At 44.3% G+C, this 23,948-nt stretch overlaps 1 protein-coding gene across 2 annotated transcripts in view; it reads right to left on the bottom strand.

The window, feature by feature from the left end:
- Positions 1 to 23,948, bottom strand: part of STK32C (serine/threonine kinase 32C) — a 110,015-nt gene that overhangs the window by 10,009 nt on the left and 76,058 nt on the right. Inside the window, exons 2-5 of one of the 2 annotated variants that reach the window (XM_062579955.1) lie at positions 17,931 to 17,984; positions 5,302 to 5,453; positions 1,677 to 1,850; positions 1,078 to 1,115 (exon numbers count right to left, since the gene is read on the bottom strand). In XM_062579955.1, the coding sequence (XP_062435939.1) occupies positions 1,078 to 1,115; positions 1,677 to 1,850; positions 5,302 to 5,420 (331 nt within the window). In that variant the 5' untranslated portion in view covers positions 5,421 to 5,453; positions 17,931 to 17,984. The remainder of the gene's footprint in view (positions 1 to 1,077; positions 1,116 to 1,676; positions 1,851 to 5,301; positions 5,454 to 17,930; positions 17,985 to 23,948) is intronic. The other variant, XM_062579954.1, reaches the window with a different exon arrangement.

Below are 23,948 nucleotides of genomic sequence, written 5' to 3'. Positions count from 1 at the left end.
CTAATACAACAGGATTTTCACTCTGGGGAATACCACTGTTCTTTAATCCTTTAATTCAGACCACGCTTCCAATACAAACAAGAATGTTCTATAAAAGAGACCAGCCAGTTTAATGCTCTCTTCCATACTGCTCAGATGACTTTTCATAGATTCCTTATATTGCAATCACAACAAACTAATGATTACCTCAAATACCGTACGTAATCTGAGACGAGCATTAAGAAAAAAATCAAATATGAGTGTTGGCAGATAAACAACTAGTCTCAAAACTTGCTTGTGGGTCATTATTTTCAAACCAATGTGAAATACAGAAAATCTACCCATTTTTTTCTGCATCTGTCAGGCAGCTCTGCAAATGTTGTGTAAATCACAAATGGTTTTGTCCTATTACTTAAATCTTCTCTTTCTCATTTATGTTTGGGCATTATACCCTGCGCTGTTTTCTAATAAGCTTCCATGCAAGTGGCAGCTTTGGTTTTGATGAGCCTGTATGACAAAACGTGGTCTGGAGCCTGCCGTTTTGAGAGATTGTGCCTTCATTTTGTAAGTTCTGCTAGGGGAATAGAGGTCAATATAGGACCTCACAAGTAAGTTCTCCTGTGGAGACCTCGGAGAGCCATTATCAGGATGCTCTTAGTGAAGGTTTTTGAACTTACTCTGCCTGGCTCAGTCTAGATCTTGACTCAGAAGAATCTAGATCAAGAAAACATCAAAACTATCTTTTTTCCTGCTCAAAGCATATGTTCAGAGCACTCACTTTAAAACTCAGTGTTTTTTCACACTGGAAAGCATTGTATTTCTTGCATGGACAACCTGTGCAAAATAAGAGGCACTGGAGCTACTAGTGAGAGGAGAAGTAGACTGGAGGTGAACAGAGTCAGACGGGTTTTTGAGGAGAGGAGTTCGTGCACTTCCCTTTGCGATACAAGGCATAAGACCAAGCAAAGCCCACTCAAATAAATGGAGTGGTGCCTTTTACACCCTTTTTCCAAATAAAGAGACACACAGCATGTGAGACACTAAAAAAACAGCACCTCATGTGAAGGAGGTAGAAAAAGCTAGAAATATAGTTCCTACCTTGCTCATCAAGGAGAATGTTGTCCGGTTTTACATCTCTGCAAAAACAAACAAGGTTATAGTAAGATGAAGTCTCAGTCACATTAAAGATGCAACTCAACAACAAAAGCAACTTTTAATCTATCAAAAATTAGAAAGATATAAAACAAAAATAGTAGTCCCTCACAGATGGATTAGAAATATGCTTTTCCTGGGCAATCAAACCAAAATGTGGGAGCACCTGTCCGGTTTAAGCGTCCACTTCCATGAAAATTAATATTGCAAGATTAGACCTATTTCTACCAAGCCCCTGATCATGTTAAAAATAAATCCCGGAAGGCACTGCTTTCAGTTATGCCAGTAAAAATTGAGATTTCTTCCCTCACTGACCAACAGACAGGTCTAGCAGCCAGGATGACGTCCAGAGCCGGCCGCTGCCAGGTGCAGTTTAACGGAAGGGCTCCCCGGCTCGGCAGCACTAAGAGCACGAGGGGCCCCACCGCAGCGAGCAGAGGCCCCGCAGCTCACGGGGGCACCACCCGCGGGCTGCTCCGGGCCGACGCCAGCTTCCCGCAGCTCCAGACCCGCCCCGGGCTCGGAGGAGCGGGCTTTGGCGTCACCTGTGAATGATGTGCTGGCTTCGCAAGTAGTCCAGAGCCAGAGCCATTTCACAGATGTAGAGCTTGACCGTTTCTTCCGTGAACTGAACGTTTTGCTGCAGATGATAGCGGAGGTCACCACCGAGCAGCAAGTCCACGACCATGAACATGTCCTCCTCGTCCTGAAAGGAGTACCTGCGGGCACAAGGCGCAGTGAGCGAGCCGCCCGGCGCCTGCTGAGCTCCGCACGCCTTACCCAAGGAGGTCGGGCTTCCTCTCTCTTAATTACACAGCACCTGTGGAAAACTGCAAACATTCCCACTACGAGCATATGTTGGCTTCAATGTTTACAGCTTTTTAATTAAGCAAGCGTAATTCAAGATGTTGTCTTCTTTTTAACCTACTGCCGTCTGAGCAGCATCTCCTCTGGGGAGGCAGCTACGGCCTCCCGGCCCAGGTCGCATCGAGGGTTTGGGGTCTACTCCTTCAGCTCTTCAGAAAACCGCCCAACGCGAACGGATTCTCGAGCACCTCGTTTCTCAGGGACGGGGTTATCCCAAGGCAAGTTCTCTGCATAGGCAGAAGCTTTCCAGTACCCCTCCTGCCTTAATTTGTCCGTGTCTAATCTATCTACTTGCTCTTGTGCCAATGCTGTTCTCCTGATGCATGCTCAGGGGTATCTTTCTTCCTCTCCATCTTTCTTTCCTTACGCTAAAACTGCCGGTCTTGGCTTAGCCTGGAAGTAAGGTCCCCGCGTGCAGCGCCCGCCGCAGCCGGGGCTCTCTCTGGAACGGGGGAGCGCCAGGCTCTGCGGATTCCCCCGTCCCGCCCCCGGGTGCTGGGCACAACGGCAGCGTCTTTGCTTCCCCGCTCCTGCTGAAGACGAGCAGAAGCACAGCTCTTCCAGAGCCACTTCACACGGCTTTCGGTCCTCGTGCAGAACTGCAGAACTAGTTTCGAAAATGATGTGTACAGTAAAAATTATTGTTAAAGCAACTCCTGCTGGCTGCTCGGTCGCTCAGCAAGAGCTGCTCAGTTCACATTTATGCCTTATGAATGAGTCATCTCATTAGCGGATAAAGTTTGGAGCTTTGCTAACAAGTTATTTCTGAGCAACTTCAGACTTTTGCTTATAAAACACATGATAAACCTATACTTAAATTATCTCTGGATATTCTGAAAATGAATTAGAAAACACAAATGCTAACTTAGCCATAAAGACCAGAAAAAGAGCCTTATATTTATTGTAGAGTAAAACGCCTCTATAAATCTGAAGCAGATTCACTGACAGCAGTGAGGATACACTACAGAATCACATTTGATTGTTATATTTGGCTACGGCATTTCTAGGGAAAGAATATGTGGGATTGTATAATACTTATGAATCACATACTTCTGATCTTATCCCAAATGTATGCTTATTCTAAATGTACAAGCTGAAAGGGAAAAAATTGCTAACAGAACAAATTTTCTCAAAAATGTCATTACCTCCCCAAAAAATTATTTGCAATTGTTAAAATGTTGAAAAAAAATCAATATGCAGTCTGGCTATTCTGGAGTAAACAATGAATAAAAGCTATATAGAATATTATTAACTTTCATCCCTTTCCTTTGATTGTTATATGTTTTGAATTTTTGAAAATACTCCTGCTCATCAAGCTGTCTGGAAGGTAGCAATCAGTGAGAGAAAGTGGATGCCCACAGCAATGCAGTTCCTGGAGGTTCAGTCCATCCCGTTACCAGCGTGGAACTTTCCTGAGCAAAACTGTTCCTTTTGCCCCTGCTGTGTCTTTATGAAATCCAGGAACCGTTCACAAGGGACTAATTTTAGCCTTAAAAGCACATTTTGATAGTGATATAAGCCTTGTAATCTCTGAGGTAAAACCATGTGCATTGCACTTCGCTGCATTTTTACACAGCATATCATTTTTGCTTATCCACTATTTTCTCAGTAAGCACAGCCTTTATTTTACAATTACAGTTTGTTCCTGTTAACAGTAGAGAAGTCGTGGCTGTAAGAATTTTAGGTAATATCTGAAAAACGGCTGGGCTGGAAATCCTGGCTACCTGACTCAAACACACTCTCTAAACTGCAATACTACATACTAACTCAATGCTCCTATACTACAGGTACAAGCTTGCGCTACGTGGAAGGCACTTGGGAAATAAACCCTCGGCAAAATTTCAACCTACTCAGGTCACATTTCTAGCAAAGATAAAGGACCACTCTTCTTTTTCCTTGTCAATCTCTCATCACTCTTCTTATGGTCTATGAATCCAAGCTATGAGTTTCTTACTTCTATAATCTTGCCACATGTCATGTATTATTTGCCCTTTTCCCCTTCCTAACAGTGTTCAAAGAGGTTTGCTAGCACAGGTTCAGTTTTTGGTGTGCTGGTCTTACACGGGTAATGATGACGGGTTTCGTGGTCCCTGCCACACTTCAGGTGCTCCTTCACATACCAGAGAGCACAGGACCACCTCAGTGCAGGCAGCATGGGAGGATCACGAATCTAACTGCTACACACTCATTCAAAATTGACTAATAATCTTAGGATTTAATGCACCATTTTCTAAAATCTGCAAATGAATTTACATTGTGAAAAATCTGATAATGATATATTTGAGCTCTAAATATTGTATTTCAGTTGACCAATGAACCTGTTCTAAAGAACTTTCCCATTAGCTATTCTCTAGCAAAAGGCCAAACACTGGTAATTTCAAGAGATTTTTCTCAAAAATAGATTACTGCTCTTCGGGCACAGCGGGCCCCCGCAGGTGGGCTGTGCAGCCGGCGCTGCCTTCAGCCGAGCACGCCCGGGCCTGCACACGCTGCTGGCTCTGCAGAGGCTGCAGCACAGCTCCTACAGCAAAGCATGTTTAAAATCCTCCAGTGAATGCTAAAGTCTCTTGAAGAATCACGACTTTTCTTGGTAACACTTTCTGCTGAACACGGTGGTTATGCTTGGGCACAGTTCTGTTTATTTACTCTATTAGCAAATCTCTGAGAGACTGAGTTCTTAGAGGGACTGGATCTTTAACGTCTGTTTAAAACACTACACATTTTGTATAATCTCTGCATTAATAAAAGTTATAAATCAGTATCTCTGAAAAATGCTAGTTTCTTCAGATTTTCAAGATATTATTTGGTTCAAAGATTGCCCACACGCAGGATACAATTCACCATGAAGTGCAACAGACTGCCCCAGCCTGTCCCTATCTACATGCAAAAGGCATGGACTATTTCTTTAATGGCAATCACTGTGAGTGTCTTAGTGCACCAGGATACCTTCATCAAACAGCACACTCTCAAATTACAAAAATACAGTTAAACTGGCAGGTGGTACCTTAGTAGGTATATGATATCGGCAGCTTTGCAGGAAGGCTTGCTTAAAAAAACAAAAAGATTTATAATGGAAACAGATAAGCTGTTTTAAAATGTTTGATGACATAACATTTGGATAGCTTCTGCTTCAAGCTATGCTTCCTCCACTACACTTTCTGTATCCTTAGGGATTTTATGACAACGGCTCCCTGGACTTCTCTCATGGATCTTGCTGAAGTGCACGAGGACCAGCAGAGCGTTGCTTAATGCGTGTGCGAACGCATGCAGCCACCCAGAAGAAACCCGAGAAGAGACACTCACCAGAGGTTCACCAGGAACACGTGCTCGATTTCCTGCAGGATTTCCAGTTCTCTGAACACGTTGCGAACCTCATCTCTTTCAATGCACTGCTGTTTGTTCATATACTTCATGGCATACATCTTCTCAGTGTCTCTCTTCTGGACAATACACACCTAAAATACCCCAAAAGCAAAAAAAAATATATATATATATAAAAAAAAAAGATTTAGCCAGGCATGCTATAGCCTCATTTGCAGCATTACCCGACTGAAATGAACATTTGATGTTTTGCTGTGAACGGACGTGGTGCTCCAGGCAAGGCGGCTCGGCGCGAGGACTGCCCAGGTCCAGCCTGCAGCGGACTCGCGCTCCTTGGATGTGTATCTGCAGACAGCCCGGCCAACAAGCGCTTGTTGAATGCCCATCTGGATCAGTGGTTTCTACCACATCTTGTTCTTACAACAAATTCAGCTGACACCTCCCATCCCAGCACCTCCCAGGCAGGTGGGATTTGAGCGGTCACCATGCACTTTTTCACGCCTCCTCCCAGATCTGCTCCTAGGCACTCCACAGCTTAGAAAACTCAAACCAAAGTACCTTGAAATAAAGAGAAAATGAGTGCAAAATACATACAGCAGGGCCAGAGAAGGTGATTAGATATGGATGACTGCCTGCCTGCAGTCAAGTCAAAGCACAGTATTTCTGTGGCTCATGTTTTATTTTTACCAAAAATTTGCCAACACAGTCCATTTTCTCAAAAGCACAAGTCAAACAGAGTCTCAAAGAAAATAAAAAAATGCCCAGAGGTATGTCAGAAATAATTAGATTAAACAAGACCCCAAATCTCAGACCCCATGCCTCATCCGGCAGGGTAGCCCGGGTACCACCCTGTACCACAGCCCCCAGACCTCAAAGGGAGCCACGGACACAGCAGGAACAGCTTGGAGAGCTTCCGAGGCAGGATTCAGGAGAGTTTTTAAGCTTCACAACACGCTATCTTCCAGGCAGCTGGCAAGCAGGAGTCCATAGCCTCTAAACTCCAGAAGCACCAAATGTCACATTTCCATTATCCATTTAAACCCTTATCGCCCTGACATGAAGAGTCATGACTTCTTGGCCATGATGTGCCCTGAGATGCAGCATGCATAAAGCTATTAATTTTTGGTATCAGAGAGGTTAATCTGTCACCAGGCCTCCACCTACTCTAGGTGGAGTACACCAGGCCTACTCTATCAAGAAGTATCTATCAAGAAGTAAAAAATCAGTAGGTTTGAATCTATTTCCCAACTAGTATTTCCTTTGGCGTATCTCCCTACAATTTTTCTGAGTACTAATGACACTTTAATTATCAAGGTAACTGTTTTTAAATGAGCTAATGAAAACTCTACATCTGGTATAATTATGTCTGTCCTCCTTTAATTGTCAGGCATGGTTACGATTACAACATACTGGATATATTTTCATTGGAAAAAAATTATTTGGCGTTTTGGTCACACAGCCCTCATTTGGAACAGCAAACTGAGACAAGACTGACCTCGAGGTGACTCCACACAACCCATTAGAGAGAGGAAAACATTTCTACGACGCTGGAAGCAGGCAGACAGGATGGTTTGTATAGATGGCAGAAAAAACCACAGATGAGACCTAAGCCACTGAACTGTTCTGCACTTCTAAAAACACTCCCATTAATAACAATTTGCAAGTGCTAATGGCACATAATGTAATATCATCAAGGACACATTACAGCAAGAAGGTGACAGAATAATAGGTTGTTATCATTAGCCAGATAAAAACATCCCAATTAGGGGTACACATTGAAATTACGGGTATTATTTTGCAGTTGTCACTACAATTACCATTTGAGCAGAAAATTATGGATTTAAATAACTATACACACACCTCAGGTTGAGAAGATTACTTCTCAAACGGTTTGTCCTAAACAATTTTAGCTTGAGTGAAATCACATACAGTCCAACCCCAGGTTCCATTCGCAGATACAAACTGCAGCTTACATTAAGACAAGCCCGACCAAGCTAGCTCATCAGGAGCAAAGCAAGCGGAGGGGTGAAGTGTGGAAAAGGGAGTCCTTTTCTCCAGCCTGAACCTCTCACTTTTCACCTTCTGCCCATGACTGCTTGTCCCGTCTGTCACCTCCGCGAAGAGCCCAGCCGTGTCCCAACAGCCTCCCCGCATGTCCGGGGCACTCACCGCACTGTGCCAGCAGCTCTCCTCTAAGTTCCTCTTTATCTGCTTTATTCCTTTTCCTTATCTTCATCAGATGATTTCCATCATGCCTCTTCACTTTCATGTTCCTATTAAAAACTGCTTTGTGCTTTGTAACAGTACAGTATACCCTCGACCAGGAAGCTTTAATCATTGAATAGCTGTCCTTTAAAAGCAAACTGAAACGTAATTTTAAATAGAGCTATCAGATTTGGGGAAAACAGAACATGCCAGAGGCTTCTTGCGGTTTTCCATCTTGCCATTTCTTGAACCAGTCGGAAAGCCAAGCAGAGATCAGCAGCGATCAGCTGACGTGGGAGTCAGAACGCGCATCAGGATTTCTGTCTTTCAGACACAACAAGGCAGCAGCAGGGAGGTGACGTAAGCAAACAGGAAAGAGACCAGGCAAAGTTTTAAAATATCCGTAGCCATCACAACCCATAGGCTTTTTACTGCAAGTTACGGTTTGCTCTAGTACATGAGCCAGCAATGTGCCCTTGTGGCCAAGAAGGCCAATGGTCTCCTGGGGTGCATTGGGAAGAGTGTTGCCAGCAGGTCGAGGGAGGTGATCCTGCCCCTCCACTCAGCCCTGGGGAGGCCTCATCTGGAGCCCTGTGTCCAGTTCTGGGCTGCCCAGTCCAAGAGAGACATGGAGCTACTGGAGAGAGTCCAGCGTAGGGCTACGAGGATGATCAGAGGGCTGGAGCATCTGCCCTACAAGGAACGGCTGCGAGAGCTGGGCATCTTCAGCCTGGAGAAGGGAAGACTGAGGGGGGGATCTTACCAATGTGTACAAGGACCTGAAGGGAGGGTGTCAAGGGGACAGGGACAAACTCTTTCCAGTTGTCCCATGTGAATGGACAAGAGGCAATGGGCACAAACTGAACCACAGGAAGTTCTGCCTGAACGTGAGGAGGAATTTCTTCCCTGTTAGAGTGATGGAGCCCTGGACCAGGTTGCCCAGAGAGGTTGTGAAGTCTCCTTCTCTGGAGATATTCAAGGCCTGCCTGGATGCAACCCTGTCTAACATGCTGTAGGTGACCCTGCTGAGCAGGGAGGTTGGACTAGATGATCTCCAGAGCTCCCTTCCAAACTTACCGATTCTATAATTCTGTGTGAGCAGGGTGGCTACACAGACTAAGATGCTTGCTGTTTTTCTGACTTGCTCTGTGTGCGAACGCTGAAAGAATCATCTGCCTTGAAGACAACCTTCTGAGACTAATTCTTACAATAAAACCTTCTTTCTGTTATTAACGTTCATGTAATGTGGCACCAGATTCCATCCCACGCTGGACCTCTGCTCTGTTCAAGACAAAGGGTGGTCAGTTCAGCGACGGACGGCTTTCTGGCCACGGATGCTGACCTCCAGGAGCCAAATGAAAACGGTGGGTGTCCTCTGCAACTGCGAGAAGCCTAAACCAAGCTGGTGTCAGGAAGAGCAAAGCTTCCACTCCCAGGTGTGCTATTTCCAGTAACCTGCCCACTGTGCAGTTAATAAGTAGCAGCAGTACTGGTCTAGCAGTAATGGACTAGGAGCATGAGACACACTAGGTTACAGGTGGAGGTGAGTCTTCTCCAATCTGGTGACAACACTGGGAAAGGCAGAGAGCTTCCAGGCCTGGTGACCTGCTGGAGAGGCTCTGGGCTCCGTAATTTTTCCCTTATTTGTAACCATATCAGCAGCTCTGTTATGTGTTGACAACTACATTGCAATCAGACAGCCCGTTTCACCATGCTCACATCTCCACGGCCATCTAAGTTGTGCTGATCAGCAGACGACAGGACATCTCGACTGCTGTTCCCTGTGACCTGCACTGCTCCCATCAAGCACATGTGAAAGTGCAAAATTAGATCATCTACAACTGCCAGAAACCATTTATAATACAAAAGCATAAGGTTAAATCCCCATTTAGCAAATTTAATAATAATAATAATAATGAATTACCTAGCCCAATGCAAAGCAGCAGTATGATCTGACTTCTGCCTAAAGCAGACTAAACTGGTTGTATATTTTTTTTAAAAAAGTGTCAAAATAACTTAATCTTTTATAATTTCTTTGAGCAGAAAAGATCTAACTATATCTCTTTAAAACATGGCCATTGCTATATAACGTCTCTAAAAACAAGCCTCTGAGCAATTACCATCCAGGCACCGAACAACATTCTTCTCTGATTTCAGTTTATTTCACATGAAGGCTAGAAGCTCATTAATTTCCCAGTAATTTTTTTTGTTTAAGTTTTTGTTTTCAAAGAACAAGAAATAGAACCAAGCATCAAGTAATTCCAATTTGCTCTATCTTAATATGTATTGCTTTTTATAATAACATCACTTGCTCTGTGTTTACCTAAGGAGGAAAAAACCCTAGTATAATAAACGAGAAAATGATGGAAGCTGCTTGGATTTGGTAATCACAATAAACAGCTTTCTGAACTGCAACCATTATCGTCTACATACAAAATCATTCCAGTTTCAAGCTCTCTAGAAATTTTTCTCTATAGGGGCAGGGGCAGAGAGGCGAAGAGAGGGCGGTAGCTGAGCTCTGGCAGCTGGCAGTGCTGGTGCTCCCTGGGCCGCGTCCCGGCTGGGGAGCTGCTCCGTTTGTGGGGTCGACTCGCAACGCGTCCCCCCACAGCTGCCCAGCCCCACGGGAACCTGCGCCGGACTCAGCCAGCAGCAGCAAGAGGGCATTTTCTCTGGTGCTCTACACGTGCATGTTTGCATTGCTATGATTACTACAGTTAATAATAGTTAATGGTAGCATTAATGCAATTATTGACAGAGATCTAATGCTAGGCTAACGAATGTAAGGAACTCGGTCAGTTCTGGGCTTACCAGGGCGTGACCATTCAGGTCCTCCATGACAAGCAGGACTCCTTCATAAAATGTCTCTGATTACAGAAATGTGTCACATGCAGAAATGTTAAGTGCCCCAACATATATCTTTTTGCTACTTCTCTATTCATGCATCTGCTTCTGTGGAAGGAATAAATACCTATTTGGTAACAAGTCAAAGTGCTTTTATCTTTAATTAATCTAGATGCATTTTTCAAGCGGATCTAGGTTTCATGACAATGTAAAGCAATGCAAGAAAGCAGAAAGATTGCTTTGTCCTCATTTCTGCATAATGCGGTTCCTCACTGCACAAAGGAAATTTTTTTTCAGTGGTTAAATACAGCCATTAGAAAAAATTGTATGTAATGCTGCCAGATTTGTGCTGCAGAAGGCAGGCATCAGCTGGTCGTATATTGCTCAAGACATGGCATATAAAAGATTTAATAGAGTCCCAGATACCCTGAACGTTCAGCTGATGCCAAATGGTTCATATACAGCTGCCTTTGCTTTTATTGCATTAAAGGCATAAAGGGTTTGGAACATACATTTGCTATTCAGGACATGAGATATGCATTTACATCTCCCGTTCGGATCTCACTTTCGGAGGCCCTAGACAACGGCAACGCCTGTACCGTCATCACAGCTGGCAGCCTGTTTTCTTCTGAAGCTGGGGCAATCCAGGTCTCCACTCAACAACCTACTTTTTTTCTCTGCAGTCTCTTGGTACACTCCCAAAGTCCTCGTGTATCCCACACCAGTCAGAGTGGAGGCACTCAGCACACGCAGCACCTTACAAACAGCTTTACTAAGATTTTTTTTAAAGCAGTCTCAACCGCACAGAAGGAAAGAGATGAGCTTTTTAACCAAACAGGCTAGTATTTGATAAAACTTACTCTGCTCGTTGCAATATTTTTGTGTTTAAGCTGGTTTTGATTTAAATAAGAGTGAAAAGGCCAAAAACACCTTGCAGGAACAGCAGATGGCCAGTAGTTCTGGTCACCAAACCATGCAACGAGAACTTCCGAGTTCTGTACGGCCTGGGGAGGGTCACGGGGAGCTCCATTTCTTCAGTTTTTCTATCTGTAAAATACTATTTTGTGAATTACGGTTTAGGATGTGTATATTACTTACATATCTGAAGCATTCCACAAAACATTCAATGAAATTACTCATGATAGGTGTAGGCGAGTTGTTCCTTTACAGCATTCTTCCATGAACAGTTAGAGCAGCCTCTACATTTTGTGCATAAAGTTTGTCTTCATTGGTAAGAGTAGTCCAGGATTTAGCCTTAATTTGTTTGACTTTCACTTTACACCCTGGTGATTTTAGTCATTGATACGTTGCCTTTCTTGACGGCAGAACAGCGACTGCATTGCTCTCCCTGCCGCTATTGCTGCGTCACTCAGCGCAGCCCGGCTCCTCTCCCCGTGGCTTCCCAATGTCAGAAGACTTCACTCTCTTGAGCCGACAGCAAATCCGTCCATTTAAACTTCCCTACTAATCAACAAAATGCCCAAATGTCAAGCAGGCTGATGCACGAACCGATCTGCAGCTGCAACGCTGGATTTCAGATGAAGCTACTGAACGTGCACAAAAAGGCTCCGTTGTGAAGCCTGCAGAGTTGGAGGCAATGTCAAGCAAGCGTGGGCGAAGGGTGTTTGTGGGCGCTCGCGGCCCCGGCAGGGAGCTGCGGAGGAGCCGAGGCCCTCGGGGCTCCTGCTCCGAGCTCCCGGCGCGGCGGCCGGCCGCCTCGGCGCTGCTCAGCCGCCTCTCGGGCGAGCACAGTGCCGCAGCGCAACGGCTGCTTACTCCTAGCACTTACTGAGCTACTCCAACAAGAGTTATTTCCATTTTCCGCCCAACCATGGCACGAGTTGGAACGGAAATAGCAGGAATGTAGGTGTTTTTGGTGTCCAGGTGACTCAGAAATTTGCTAGAACTTTTTTATTTCCTTATTTCAGGATTCTTTCCCCGCTCCCCTACATTTTTGCTGTTCTGTACATTTTTCAGTCCAACTTACTTGCTACCTCTTAGGCTTTGACTTTTCCCCTTAGATTTTTTTTTCTTTTAACTTTTTTCCTGCTGATTCTGAATGAATCCAGTGTGCTAAAATCCCCACTCAGATTAAAGGTCACCTACTCGTTTAATAGCATGGCCTGCGTTATCTCAAACTAATTATAACAAGAGCACGATTTGTCTGTAGGCTCAAACAAAAGCGGTTTCTAGGCAGTATCTAGCAATTCTAGGCAGTGTCTGTGAAGCTGATAATACTTGAGATTGGTTAATCTCTGCTGTACAAAGATTATTTCTTCCTTCTGCAAATGCAGATGTCATTCTAAACTAAAGACCTCATGATCCTGTCCTCTGTAGGATATTATTGTCAGATCTGATGCAAATACTCACAGTCAGATTCAAGAGACTTTCCTTTTGCTCTTGAAATTTGAGTGGCAGATTTTCTTTTCGAATCTTTTAATGGCTTCTACCTTTGAAAGACCAGGCAAACGCACCGCAATCCCTACATACGTACAAGCTTTACTGACTTGGGCTGACAGCCATCAGAAGCTGCAGTGTACCAACTTGGATTTCACTTATTTTGCTTTTAGAGTAGAGGTCAATTGATATCAAACACCTTAATCCTACATGATAGTAAACCAGAGGCAAATTCTGCTCTAGTTCATGAAATGCTTATTCGGAGCAGTTGTACTTTACGCAAAAGCAGTGATTTATCCTCCCGTTTCTGCTGACTTTCCCTGGGTATTCACATCCAGACTCCTAGATCTGGAAAACCTAATAAACTCAGATCAGATATTCAAGCGGTTTAAATACTCCCCATCCTGCCCATTCTCCAGAGAAGCGAAGCGCTGCAGGCAGGAGCGGTCGTTTCTGGGACGGGCCGAGACTCTCGGCTGACACGCCGGCTCCGCCGACCGGGCTCATCCGATGCCGGCAGCTCGTGCCGATCAGCCCGCTCACAGGCACTTTCAAAGGCAGGGTCTGACTGAGGGACCGGCCGAGGGAGGTGCGTAAGGACCACGACGGAGGGACCTCGCGGTGCCACCAGCAGGGATGCGAGGTGGCTCCACTCATCCTCCTCCTCTTGCCTAGAAGGGCCCCAAGTCCCTCCCAGTACCCAGAAGGTCTCCCACCAGCGCTCGCTGCTGTGGTCGGGGAAGCACATGGGCCCTCTGCCCAGTCTGAAGATAAACCAGCCAATTTGGATGGGCAGCTCTCCTGGCTGGGCATGCTCCTGTGTTACTACTGACCTGGTGTCACTCAGGAAATTGATCTCCCATCTGCTTAATGACTTTTGATTATTACTTCGGGAACAAAAATAAATGCTATTTACCTAAGCCTGCTTACCCTCAGTGCTTGGTATCTCTGCCACCCGGAGTAACCGTCTTCAGCAATCTCTCTCTCTTCAGAGTTGCTGTATCTGTTCAAAAGTGAGACCCTCGGGTTTACTGCCCCCCAACCATCACATCACCCAGGTGACGCCGTGACTGGGCACAGCGAAGCCCGCAGTCCGCAGACACGCTAATGAGGACCTGTTTGCAGAGTACAGCTACCAAATCTCAAACGTGTGCGACAATATTTTTCATGATGATTGTTTTGTTTGCACGATTTTTTATACAAAGGCCTACACAGTCATCCTGCTTGCACAGTTGAAACTAGAAATTTGAAGCATAAATGTAGAACTGCCCTCGGCAGCCGAAAGCCTCAATAGGCTTAGGGACTGCCCGAGGAGAAGTGTCTTCGTTACGGGGGATGGACATCTAGGGAACCTCACTATGGATGGACGCTGCCAAAGAAATGATCTTGGTCTTGCGATCTCTCTAGTAGAAAGAACAAAGTTCTTGGGTCTTGGAGAACTTAGGGTTGATGAATAAACAACTAAGCTTTTTTAGAGACCAGGGTTCAGTTCTGACCACTAAACAATGCAACAGGAACAGCGGGGAAAGGGAAAGAACCGCGACTTTTTGCTAGAGCCCTGGCTCAGGAAGGCACGTACGCACGTGCTTACATGCACCTCCACAGAGCTCACCCTGATTTCTGAGGCTAACCTGAAGCAGAAAGTTTAAATTTCAGTCACCCCAGCGAGACTGAAGTGATTAATAAGTGATGGATAAGGATTTGGGGCTATGAGGAGAGACTGCAAAACCAGAAATAGTAAATTCCTCTTCCTCACAGTGCAGAGGAACAAGGTTGTGATTAGTTTCTGTTTTCTTGTTGAACAGAGTGAGCTTGTTAAGCAAACAAAGACAGTAAAAAAGATATGATAGTTTACTGTAAATTATGCATTACACATTCTGTTGCTGAAGAAGCACTCAAATACTGATTTCTAATGAGTTCATCTTACTTAGACCAGCCTTCTTCTATGAGCTCATCTGTTAAAACTAAGAATGACAATAAACTGTTCATTTCTCTGAGTACATTCATGCTTTAAAAAGTGGCCACGTATGATCAACTGCAATTAAATCATTTCTACATAGACTTTCAGGAAGAAGAGCTGGAGAGGACTTGACTTGGTAATTAACTTCATAATGGGTAGAGGGCAAATGTATCACTCGTAACTACGCTGCCCTATCGTGCAAGACCACAGGATCACAAATGCAGAAAAAATAAAAGGAAATCTCTGTATTACCTTTGGTAAGGAACTTTCTCTCCAACTACTTCTTAAAAAAAGAGTGCAGTTTCCATTAAACCAGAAATAATTCTGTTGCCTCTCTCCATCCCTTTGTATTGGGAAAATAAAAATACTGTATTCATTTTTTGTTTAGTTGAAAGCCCAGAAGGGCAGAGTGATAAAAATACTGTGAGTAAAATCTTTCTCTGTTGCTGCAAGCCACTGAAGTCAATGGAGCTCTAATGACTTATCACTGCAGGGTGCTGCTCATTTGGATTCAGAAGACCTCCTTATTTTCTATATGTGACATAGGTTTACTTCTTTGTTCAGGACCGGGCCTAGGAAGGCTTTGAGAGTGAAACAATCAAGTTCAGTGCAGGATTCAGATGAGTTTGGATACAATTAACTAAAACCATCAAGCACTTTGGATATGATGAATTCCATCCATTTGGATAATGAATACAAAGTAAAAATTTCTGGCAGCTGCAAAGGTTTATGAACGAGAACACTTTCCAGTTCTCAGCTCTCCCAGGCTGGAGTCTGGCTGCGCTTGTTGCCAACACCATTCGCTGAGCGCTTCACAGATTTTCTAAACGTGGAAGACCTTGAGATTCAAACCACCACTACCCTGTGCCTCCTCCAACAGTGCAGTGCACACAGCAGTGCGAGAACCACAGAAGGGTCGAGGCCAGCAGACCTCTGGCAATGGTCTGGTCCAAGCCCTGCTCGAGCAAGCTCACCTGGAGCAGGTTGCCCAGGACCTTGTCCAGTTGGGTTTGAGTACCTCCAAGGATGGAGACTCCACTGCCTCTCTCAGCAACATGCTTCAGTGTGTAACCACCCTCACAGTAGAGAAGATTTTTCTTATTTTAAGTGGAATTTCTTATACTTTGATTTCTTCTATTTCCGGAAGTGTCAAACTAAAAAAAAAAAAAAAGGGGGGGGTGGGACAGCTTGGGAGTAATCTTTCACAAAAAAGATGCCTCATGAGTACTGTTTAAGATTGTAATAAGACTGAACAACGCTTTCTGGTCATCTTTCTGCGCTGGGACAATTTGATGCATCTTAGTCAGATATGCATAATGCTGTCTTCAAAGCTATAGTGCAAGGACTATGTTGTATCTGTTATTCCCGTCCTGCAGATGATGAGGATTCACCTGTATTGCCATAATGCCTAGGTGTTGTACAAACACAGAAAAAGACACGTGCAGGTTGTGAGCTTTCGGAGCAGGTAACAAAACAGAATGCAGTCTGAAAGCTGACGCTGAGTGTAGACGTTACCAACGCCAAAGAACGAGTAATTCCGCTCCCTTTGCTTTTGAGAGGATGGAAGAAATACCTACCATGCTCCTTGCAGTGGTAAGGAATATGCACAGAATACAACTAAAAAATATGCTAAGCTGATATTAATTGAGAGCTAATAGCAAGGACAGCCTCTTTTAACATTTATCCAAAAAACGAACAGCTACCACCTCTGCGTCACCTCAAAATCCTTTAAGCAAGACAGAAGACACAAGGCATGAAGTCCACTATCGTTCAAGCGGGACACCTTAACTGAAGTCAAAGTGGGGAGCCACCACTGGGCAGATCCGACCTCTCCCTGCACGCACAGGCCCTGGCGCCAGGCGCACGCGATGCTGCAGGAACATGGGCGACGAGCCGCGCAGCCTTACCAGCATCACCTACGGGGCTCACAGCAAATTCACGCTTGGCCCCAAACGTCTTATACGTTTTCTAGTCTCCAGGGACTAGCTCCTGTCAGTACCACGCGCTCATTCTCTTTTTCAGAGCAGCCCTACACCGATAACTGAAAACACAATCTTGCAAATTATCTTTTAAAAAATAAAATCAATTATCAACTGCTAACAGAAAAGCAATAAAACAAGATCATGTTATTTTGCATAGAGAAACCAAAGGCATTTGACATGGCCACAAAATGCCCATTGCGTAGTTTAAAGCAATGGCTGATGCTATTTAAAAGCAATCTTAATATATATATTTATATATATATAGTATTATGACTACATTCATGGTAATTGAAATACAATCTCTGCTTGGTAATTAATATCCGTGCAAGATTTGTAATTAAAAAGATAACATTAATTTGTTCTTCAGTTCTAATAAACATTAAGAATAAAAATAACTAATCAAAATCTTTTTTAGGCAAAGCCAAGATAACAAAGCTTCAGATGTCTCCCATGCATATTTTCAGAGAAATAATTAAGACATCAAGGCTTCACGAACTGATGTTCCCTGGCAAGCAACTGCATGAATTTCTGCTAGAAGTGTGTAGCTGCCTTCCATAGGATGACCCATCAGTTTGGTGTCCAGAGGGAAGGAACCTGAAGAACCAAAGTCTCCCTCGCAGCATTTTGAACAAATGTAACTCCGAGCTCTGGCTGACTTGTAAGAGCTGGAGACTCTGCCAAGGTTGCGTTTCCACTCGAAGCAGCACTGCAGTCCCTGCTCGTGCTATAGTTAGAACGCTTATCAATTACTGCCAGGTAACGGCTCCCAGCAGAGGAGTGCGGTGAAGGACATGATACTCAGTCGATAAATAATGTGGTTCATCTGGAATCAGGAAGCTTAATTTCCTAAGTCTTCCTTTTCTGGTCACGGTCATAACCCCTGAGGGCCACCAGTGACTGTAAATGACCTACACCAAAACCATCATCTGTCTTGCCTTGATGCGACTTGCTTAGTCTTTCTGATTGTTTTGATCCCTATAATTGTTGGTTCCCCAAAAACTGTCTTTGACAAGTCAAGGAAAACAACACCTCCCATAAAGGGGAGAAAAGACCTTGAGTTATAGGTTGTTCTGTGGGACAGCTAGTATCAGGTGTGAAACACTGGTAATCTCCACTGAAAATCACCCCACATTTACCAAATCAAATTTATCAGATCAAAAGCATTCTCATAAAGGTGACAATTTCTAATAAAAGCAATAACCTGAGAGCTGAATACTGAGTACCTGATTATATTGACTGAGCCTGTAGTGGCTGTAGGCTTTTTCCTCTTACAACACCTAGAAAAGAGAAAATAATGGATGACTTTTACATTTCCTATACAAAAGCAATTCAAGGGAAGTCTGGAGTAGCAGAGGGAGTAGTAAAAATGGAGGAGAAATTAACAGTGCAATGTTTGCTTGCGGATGATCAGGGTACCTTGGAGGTTCACTTCACTGCACTAGTGGCTCATGGACACAACCAAAGACACAAATCTCAGCCAAGATACCATTCCTGGGCAGCCAGACTCTGCTGAAGTGCCATAACTGTTCTCAACCCTTGTCTTGCAAAGTTTTCATGGCTGAAGTCAACAGTGAATGAGGATTTTGCAGTAGCAAAGAAGACCAGAAGGTCTGCAGGTGTCATTTGGGTTCAATATCCCAGTCAACTGCATGTTGTGTTTGCTGAGTGAAGGGATTTTCCATAGCAGGATCAGGCAAACAGAAAGGGTGTCAGTCTGGAAGGGAAAAGAGTTCTGCATAAACTGGCTCAGACTCCTTAAGACTGGGAAGGGACTACCTTTCATCCAGACTCTAAAAGCATCTTAAGCAACTCCCAGAAGCTTCCCCAATTTTTCAGTTCGACTCCAAATCATGCTCCTTCCAGTCTCTACCTCAAAGGGTATGCTCTGGAAAATGGGTCTGGCATAATTTAGAGCAACTTTGTGGCACCCTAATTTGAACCTGCAGACGTTGTTCACTGCTCCACAGCCCAGAATCCACAAACCAGCAGAACATCCTGGCCCCGCTGCTGGATGCTGGAAGCCCCAGGGAGGCTGCTTCCCCCGCAGCTGAACACAAAGCCAGTGCGATCAGCACTGAAGAGTTTTGTACAAAACTTACCCACAAAGAGCATTCAGAGAGGACACACTGCTATAATACAGTCTGATCCTGAATAAAAACATACCTTAAAGCAATACAAAAACTTTCATTGCTTTGATTATGTATCTTCTTTAATCAGAACTTTGTTCTGGGAACAGTTTTGACAATCGTGTCTCTGGCAGTGTTTTTCCCAACTATTATCTCTAGTACACAAAGACCCGTTTAAATGAATGGGCCATCTGCAGCACCGAGCTCGACGGCAATCTGCATAGCAACATTAGATATTATGCAACGCTGCTGCGTGAGGCATGGCGATACAAACACTTTCCTGGCTGCTGCCTGTGACCACGGCATTTCTGCTCCACGCCACGCTTCTTTCAGCTCTCAGCAGTGCCTCTGGAGCGGCTCCGGCGTAAGTCGCTGCCCAGGGCTAGCCCTGCACCGGGCAGCTTTCCTGCATTTGGATGCATACCTGGGCAGCTGTGATCTCTCCAAATACACTTGTTCCTCGCATACCACTAAGTGCTTCCCAAAGTATATGTAGTATAATAACACAATTAACACTTTTAGGTATAATCTTCAAACTGCTGCTCTTGCCTACTTTAAAAATGGGTCCAGGTCAGATGCAGAGGCTCACAGATTGAGATCTCTGGCACAAATGGTGCTCTGCCTACACTCTGGGTTGTTTTTTTTCTTTTTTCTTTTCTTTTCCTTTTTTCTGGTGACTACCTCCACATTTTGGGGCTCCACACACGTGCACATCAGCTGGTACACCAGTGCTGAACCAGCCTTCGTGACAGGGATCTGCTCAGTGCACATCTAATGGGCCACCACCACAGGCAGTGGACAGCATGGGGATCTGGCCCTTGCAGCCAACCTGATACCTTAGGCAGATTTTCTGGTCATTTCTTAAACTAAATTTGTGAGGAATAAAAACTTTATTTCCTTCCTATATCCCACATTCCTAAAGGAATAGTATCGTTCAACACTCCCTACCAGAACCCTATATCAGACCACTAACTACCAAGTAGATCTTCATCCTAATAGTCCTGCGAGCAAGTCCTCAGCACTCTGAAGACCTAATTTGTAATTAATGGTTTCAGCCCGCTAGGACCATACTATAGCTACATTTCAAGTATTTTATACATGAAGTATTTTAGTAACATAGTCTCCTTATCAGAGAAAAAGGTCAAAAACAGAAACTAGCTACTCAGGTACAAAGGAAACTGAAATATGTAAAGTTGCAATGAATGGGGAAAGACTCATCTTTAGGAGATATGCTCCAAGTCCAAGGTTACCAGCTTAAGAAATCTGCTTTCAAATCTTCAGTTCTAGAGTTGATTGCCTTTTTTATTCCAAATATCTCACCATGTTTCACTCCTTAAGAGTCTCACAGAGTCTTATGAATACACTTTCTCCCTGCTGAAAGTTATGCTTTATCACAAAACTGATGAAGGACTGATTTGTCAGAACACCATAAATCTTTAAAATCCCTTTAATTCAGTATTGCTGTTTGCAACAGTCAAATTGTAATAGTACCTCATAAAACTTTTATGCATAGCAAGCCTGTTTGTGTTTTCAGGTTGTGTCAACACTTCCACTAAAATCCATTTTTCAGTTGCTTATGTTAGAGATAAAAACCTCTTCTGACCTAAAACAAAAACTTGTTCAAGATTGCACCTCAGTGTGCGGTACATCAATAACTTAGAATCATAGAATCACAGAATCGGTAAGGTTGGAAGGGACCTCTGGAGATCATCTAGTCCAACCTCCCCGCTCAGCAGGGTCACCTGGAGCATGTTAGCCAGGAATGTGTTCTTAAAATTCTTAAAAATGTGTTCATATTCTTACCTGGGATAAATTCACAGAACTCCTGTAAACAGGCCCAGAGTTACTCATACCACCTACAAATGTAGTCAGCTCTCTGTGCATCAGGGAAGGTAAAATACACCTAATAGCTATTGCAGATATAGTTTGAAGTGCACTAAAAACAGATTTCAAACCAGGCTTGCACATTTTTTTTTTTTTTTTTCAAAATGAATCTTACTTCTGTCCTGTTGTTAACGTAAATGGTATCTAAAATGTAACATAACCAGCACACTAAATCTGTCTCAGGAAAACCTCTCATTATTGGCATCCGTGTAGAGTAAGTAGGGAGCTGAGTTCTTTTTGGCATCTGTAACAGAATTGCTTCCAATTTTCCTGCAAGAATACATCAGGGGAGGGAAATATAGAATGTTATTCTACACTCTCCGAATCCTATGATTTAAAGCAATTTTAGCTGGTTCAGATTAAGCACTTCCTTCTTATGTCACACTGAAAAAAAACCTATCTAGTCAGACAGCAAGCAGAAGCTTCCATAACCAGTTTTCGGATTTAGGTGGTTATTAAACCTGCAAGGCAATAAGCAGCTCCCACACCAGACAGACTTCAGTACCTCACGAGAGACATTAATCTAAATAAACAAGGAAAAATAAGGATTGGACAGCATATAAAACTAAGCAACAAAAAGGAAAAGGAGTACTTTTCTTTAGTTTTGCTTGTGCTCTTTCTCCATCTTCTCTCTCCTCTTGCACTCTGGTTTCCTCATTTTATAGAAATTACAGACAGGTTTCCAGAAGATATCTGAAAATCTGTTTTCGTTACTAAATTTTAAAGCAATGCGAAGGCAGACTGCTTCCCTGGCCACAGTGTTGAGCAAGCCCTCCCGAGGTGACGCGGCGCAGACTCGGCGCCTGCGGACGCAGAACAGACCACGCTCACCCGAGACGTCCGCGTGGGCTGGGACCTGCCCTCCAGCACGCGGACCGGCCTGCCGAACGGAGGGGCGGGAGAGAAGGGGACTAGTGCTTCGCAGTGGCGAGTAGAAAAGCTACTGTAGAAAAAGCTGTTTGGCTTTCAGATTTTTGTAAAGCTTTAATCATGTGCCTGAGTCTTTGCTGGGTTTTTCTTTTGACGTTTTTTGAAGACCAATAATGAAAAATCATACCATGCCGCAGAAAACCTTTAAGACACGGGGAGCCGTTCTTCTGCCATTTGGACAAATCCAACCCTGGATTTAACCATCTGTCCAGTTCAGGAGCACTACGGATTTACACCAGGATCTGGACCTCTGTACACAACTACAACTTTTTTTCTGAAGATAAAAGGTGAAAACTACAGCCTCCTATGACCGATGTACCTTCTGACTAAGTCTTGCATTTGGAGCAATCGTTCACTATGACCATAATTAGATTCTGCAATGTTTTATAAGGCTGTCGAAGAGGCAGGCCAAACGATTTTTTTTAGTTACACGTTTGATAAAAATTGAGGAACAGGGAGAAATCTAATTACTTCCAGTGAAGAATGGGTGGCATTCTTTAATATCCGAACATAAATGAACGCTGAAGCTTTCCCCGATCCCGAGGCAGAAGCACGCAATACGCTATTAGGGACAACCTCATCGCTCATCTTGAAAAGCTGTTGCCAGGCGATGGCTGAGAGCGATGTGCTCTGAAGCCCTGGTTCCCGTACCGCAGCTGTAATGTGCCTCCAGACATTAAAGTTGCCATTTTTTATGCTGAAATAAATAAATAGAGACAAAACTTCTCAACTAAGAAAGAAGGGGCGACATTGCCAAACTGAGGAGGAATTTAACGCAGCCTGCAGCCAAACGCTCACCGTTTCATCGGCAGAGGCTTGCTGCCTGCCCACGTGCTGCAGAGGGTCCTGCCCTGGCCCCCTTCCTGGCTAGTGAGGCTCCCCCACACTGAAAGGCCTTGCTTTTGAGCAGCGCGTCCCCGCAGCATCGCCAGCAACCAGAAGAGCCGTCGTGCCGCACGCAGCTGTACTCGGATGCCAGTAAATCGCCCAGTGGTTCCCAGTACAAAGGTGAGCACTGCTCACTGCAGCTCACTGTGAACGGCCACTGCGCCGGAGCTGGAAGAAGTCCCAGACGTGACCACCAGCTGGCAGGTCCACCAGGCAGCCGTGGGAAAGCAGGGTGAGCGCGGGCACGGGCTTCGGGGGCGCGCGCCGGGCACGCTGCACCAGGCACTCGTTTCCCCTCCAGCAGCAGCAGCGCTCTCCGGGTTCAAAGCCAGTGACCCAGCAGGAGGGACGTTTGGCCAGATTACTGTCCCAGACACTCAGGTGTCCTCTGAGGTACTGCACTGAAATTGCTGCTTTCTTTCCCTTGTGAGAAAGGACGGATTAAATCTAGACCTCGTAGGGTCTGACCAACCACAGCTTCACTTCTCCTCCGTCCCAGACTCACAACACTCAAAGCACGGGAGGTGCCAGCAGCAGGAGAGTACTCCAAGGGTCCACTGCTACCCCAGCACTTCGCCCAGGGGCCCCTGCAAGACGAGGGAAACTAAGCAAAACTCCTCAATTCTTTCCACACGACATCGCCAGAACGACAGCTGTTAAGAACGGGTTGGTTGTTTTTCATCTCCATTGCTGCTTGGTTTAACGCACTATTCGCTGAAGATGAACAGATGTGTATTTTATAGAGCTTTGCCCTTTATTTAGGGCATTTTAGGTGTTTACTTTCAAAAAGAATTTTTAGGAATCAAAACTAATAAAACAAGAGCACAACAGTCTCACTGCAACTATGTGAGCGAACAGCAGCGCTAACAGAAGGATGATGGCTGTTGTATGTGAGTAGCAATTTTACGGGGAGGTGTGAGTGATGACCAGATATACAACAGAACTCTGGTTAATAAATAGTTTCCTTCCTTTTTTTTCTTTTTCAAAAACTCATGTGTTTACAGTCCAGAGTGCTTCCCTGAAGGAGGTAAAATTACTGATCATAGAGAAAAAAATAATACTTACTGCAATTCTGAAGGGTCAACAAGACTAGAAAAGTACACCAGAAAAAACACATTTACAATTATCAAAGCCATACCAAACCTCAGATTTCATTTCAGAGAAGAAAATCTCTAGTTTGTATAAAAATGGAAATCATTAAATTGTAGAATTCATCAACGCTTTCATGCCTAATCTTTCACTTTAATTATTTGAGACTACTAAAATAGCTAATATTTTTGCTATCCACATTATGTTTATGAACAAGATGTCTAAAACTTTTCAGTAGACTCATCAGAATTGCATTTAGATGTTTACATAAAAGTCTACTTTTTTAAATGATCATGTCAGAGGCTGAAATACTGAATTCTAGGT

This window comes from Rhea pennata, chromosome 7 (assembly GCF_028389875.1).
Source record: "Rhea pennata isolate bPtePen1 chromosome 7, bPtePen1.pri, whole genome shotgun sequence".
NCBI lineage: Eukaryota > Metazoa > Chordata > Aves > Rheiformes > Rheidae > Rhea > Rhea pennata.
The sequence above is the reverse complement of the archived record's forward strand: the minus strand, read 5'-3'. Positions and strand labels throughout refer to the sequence as shown.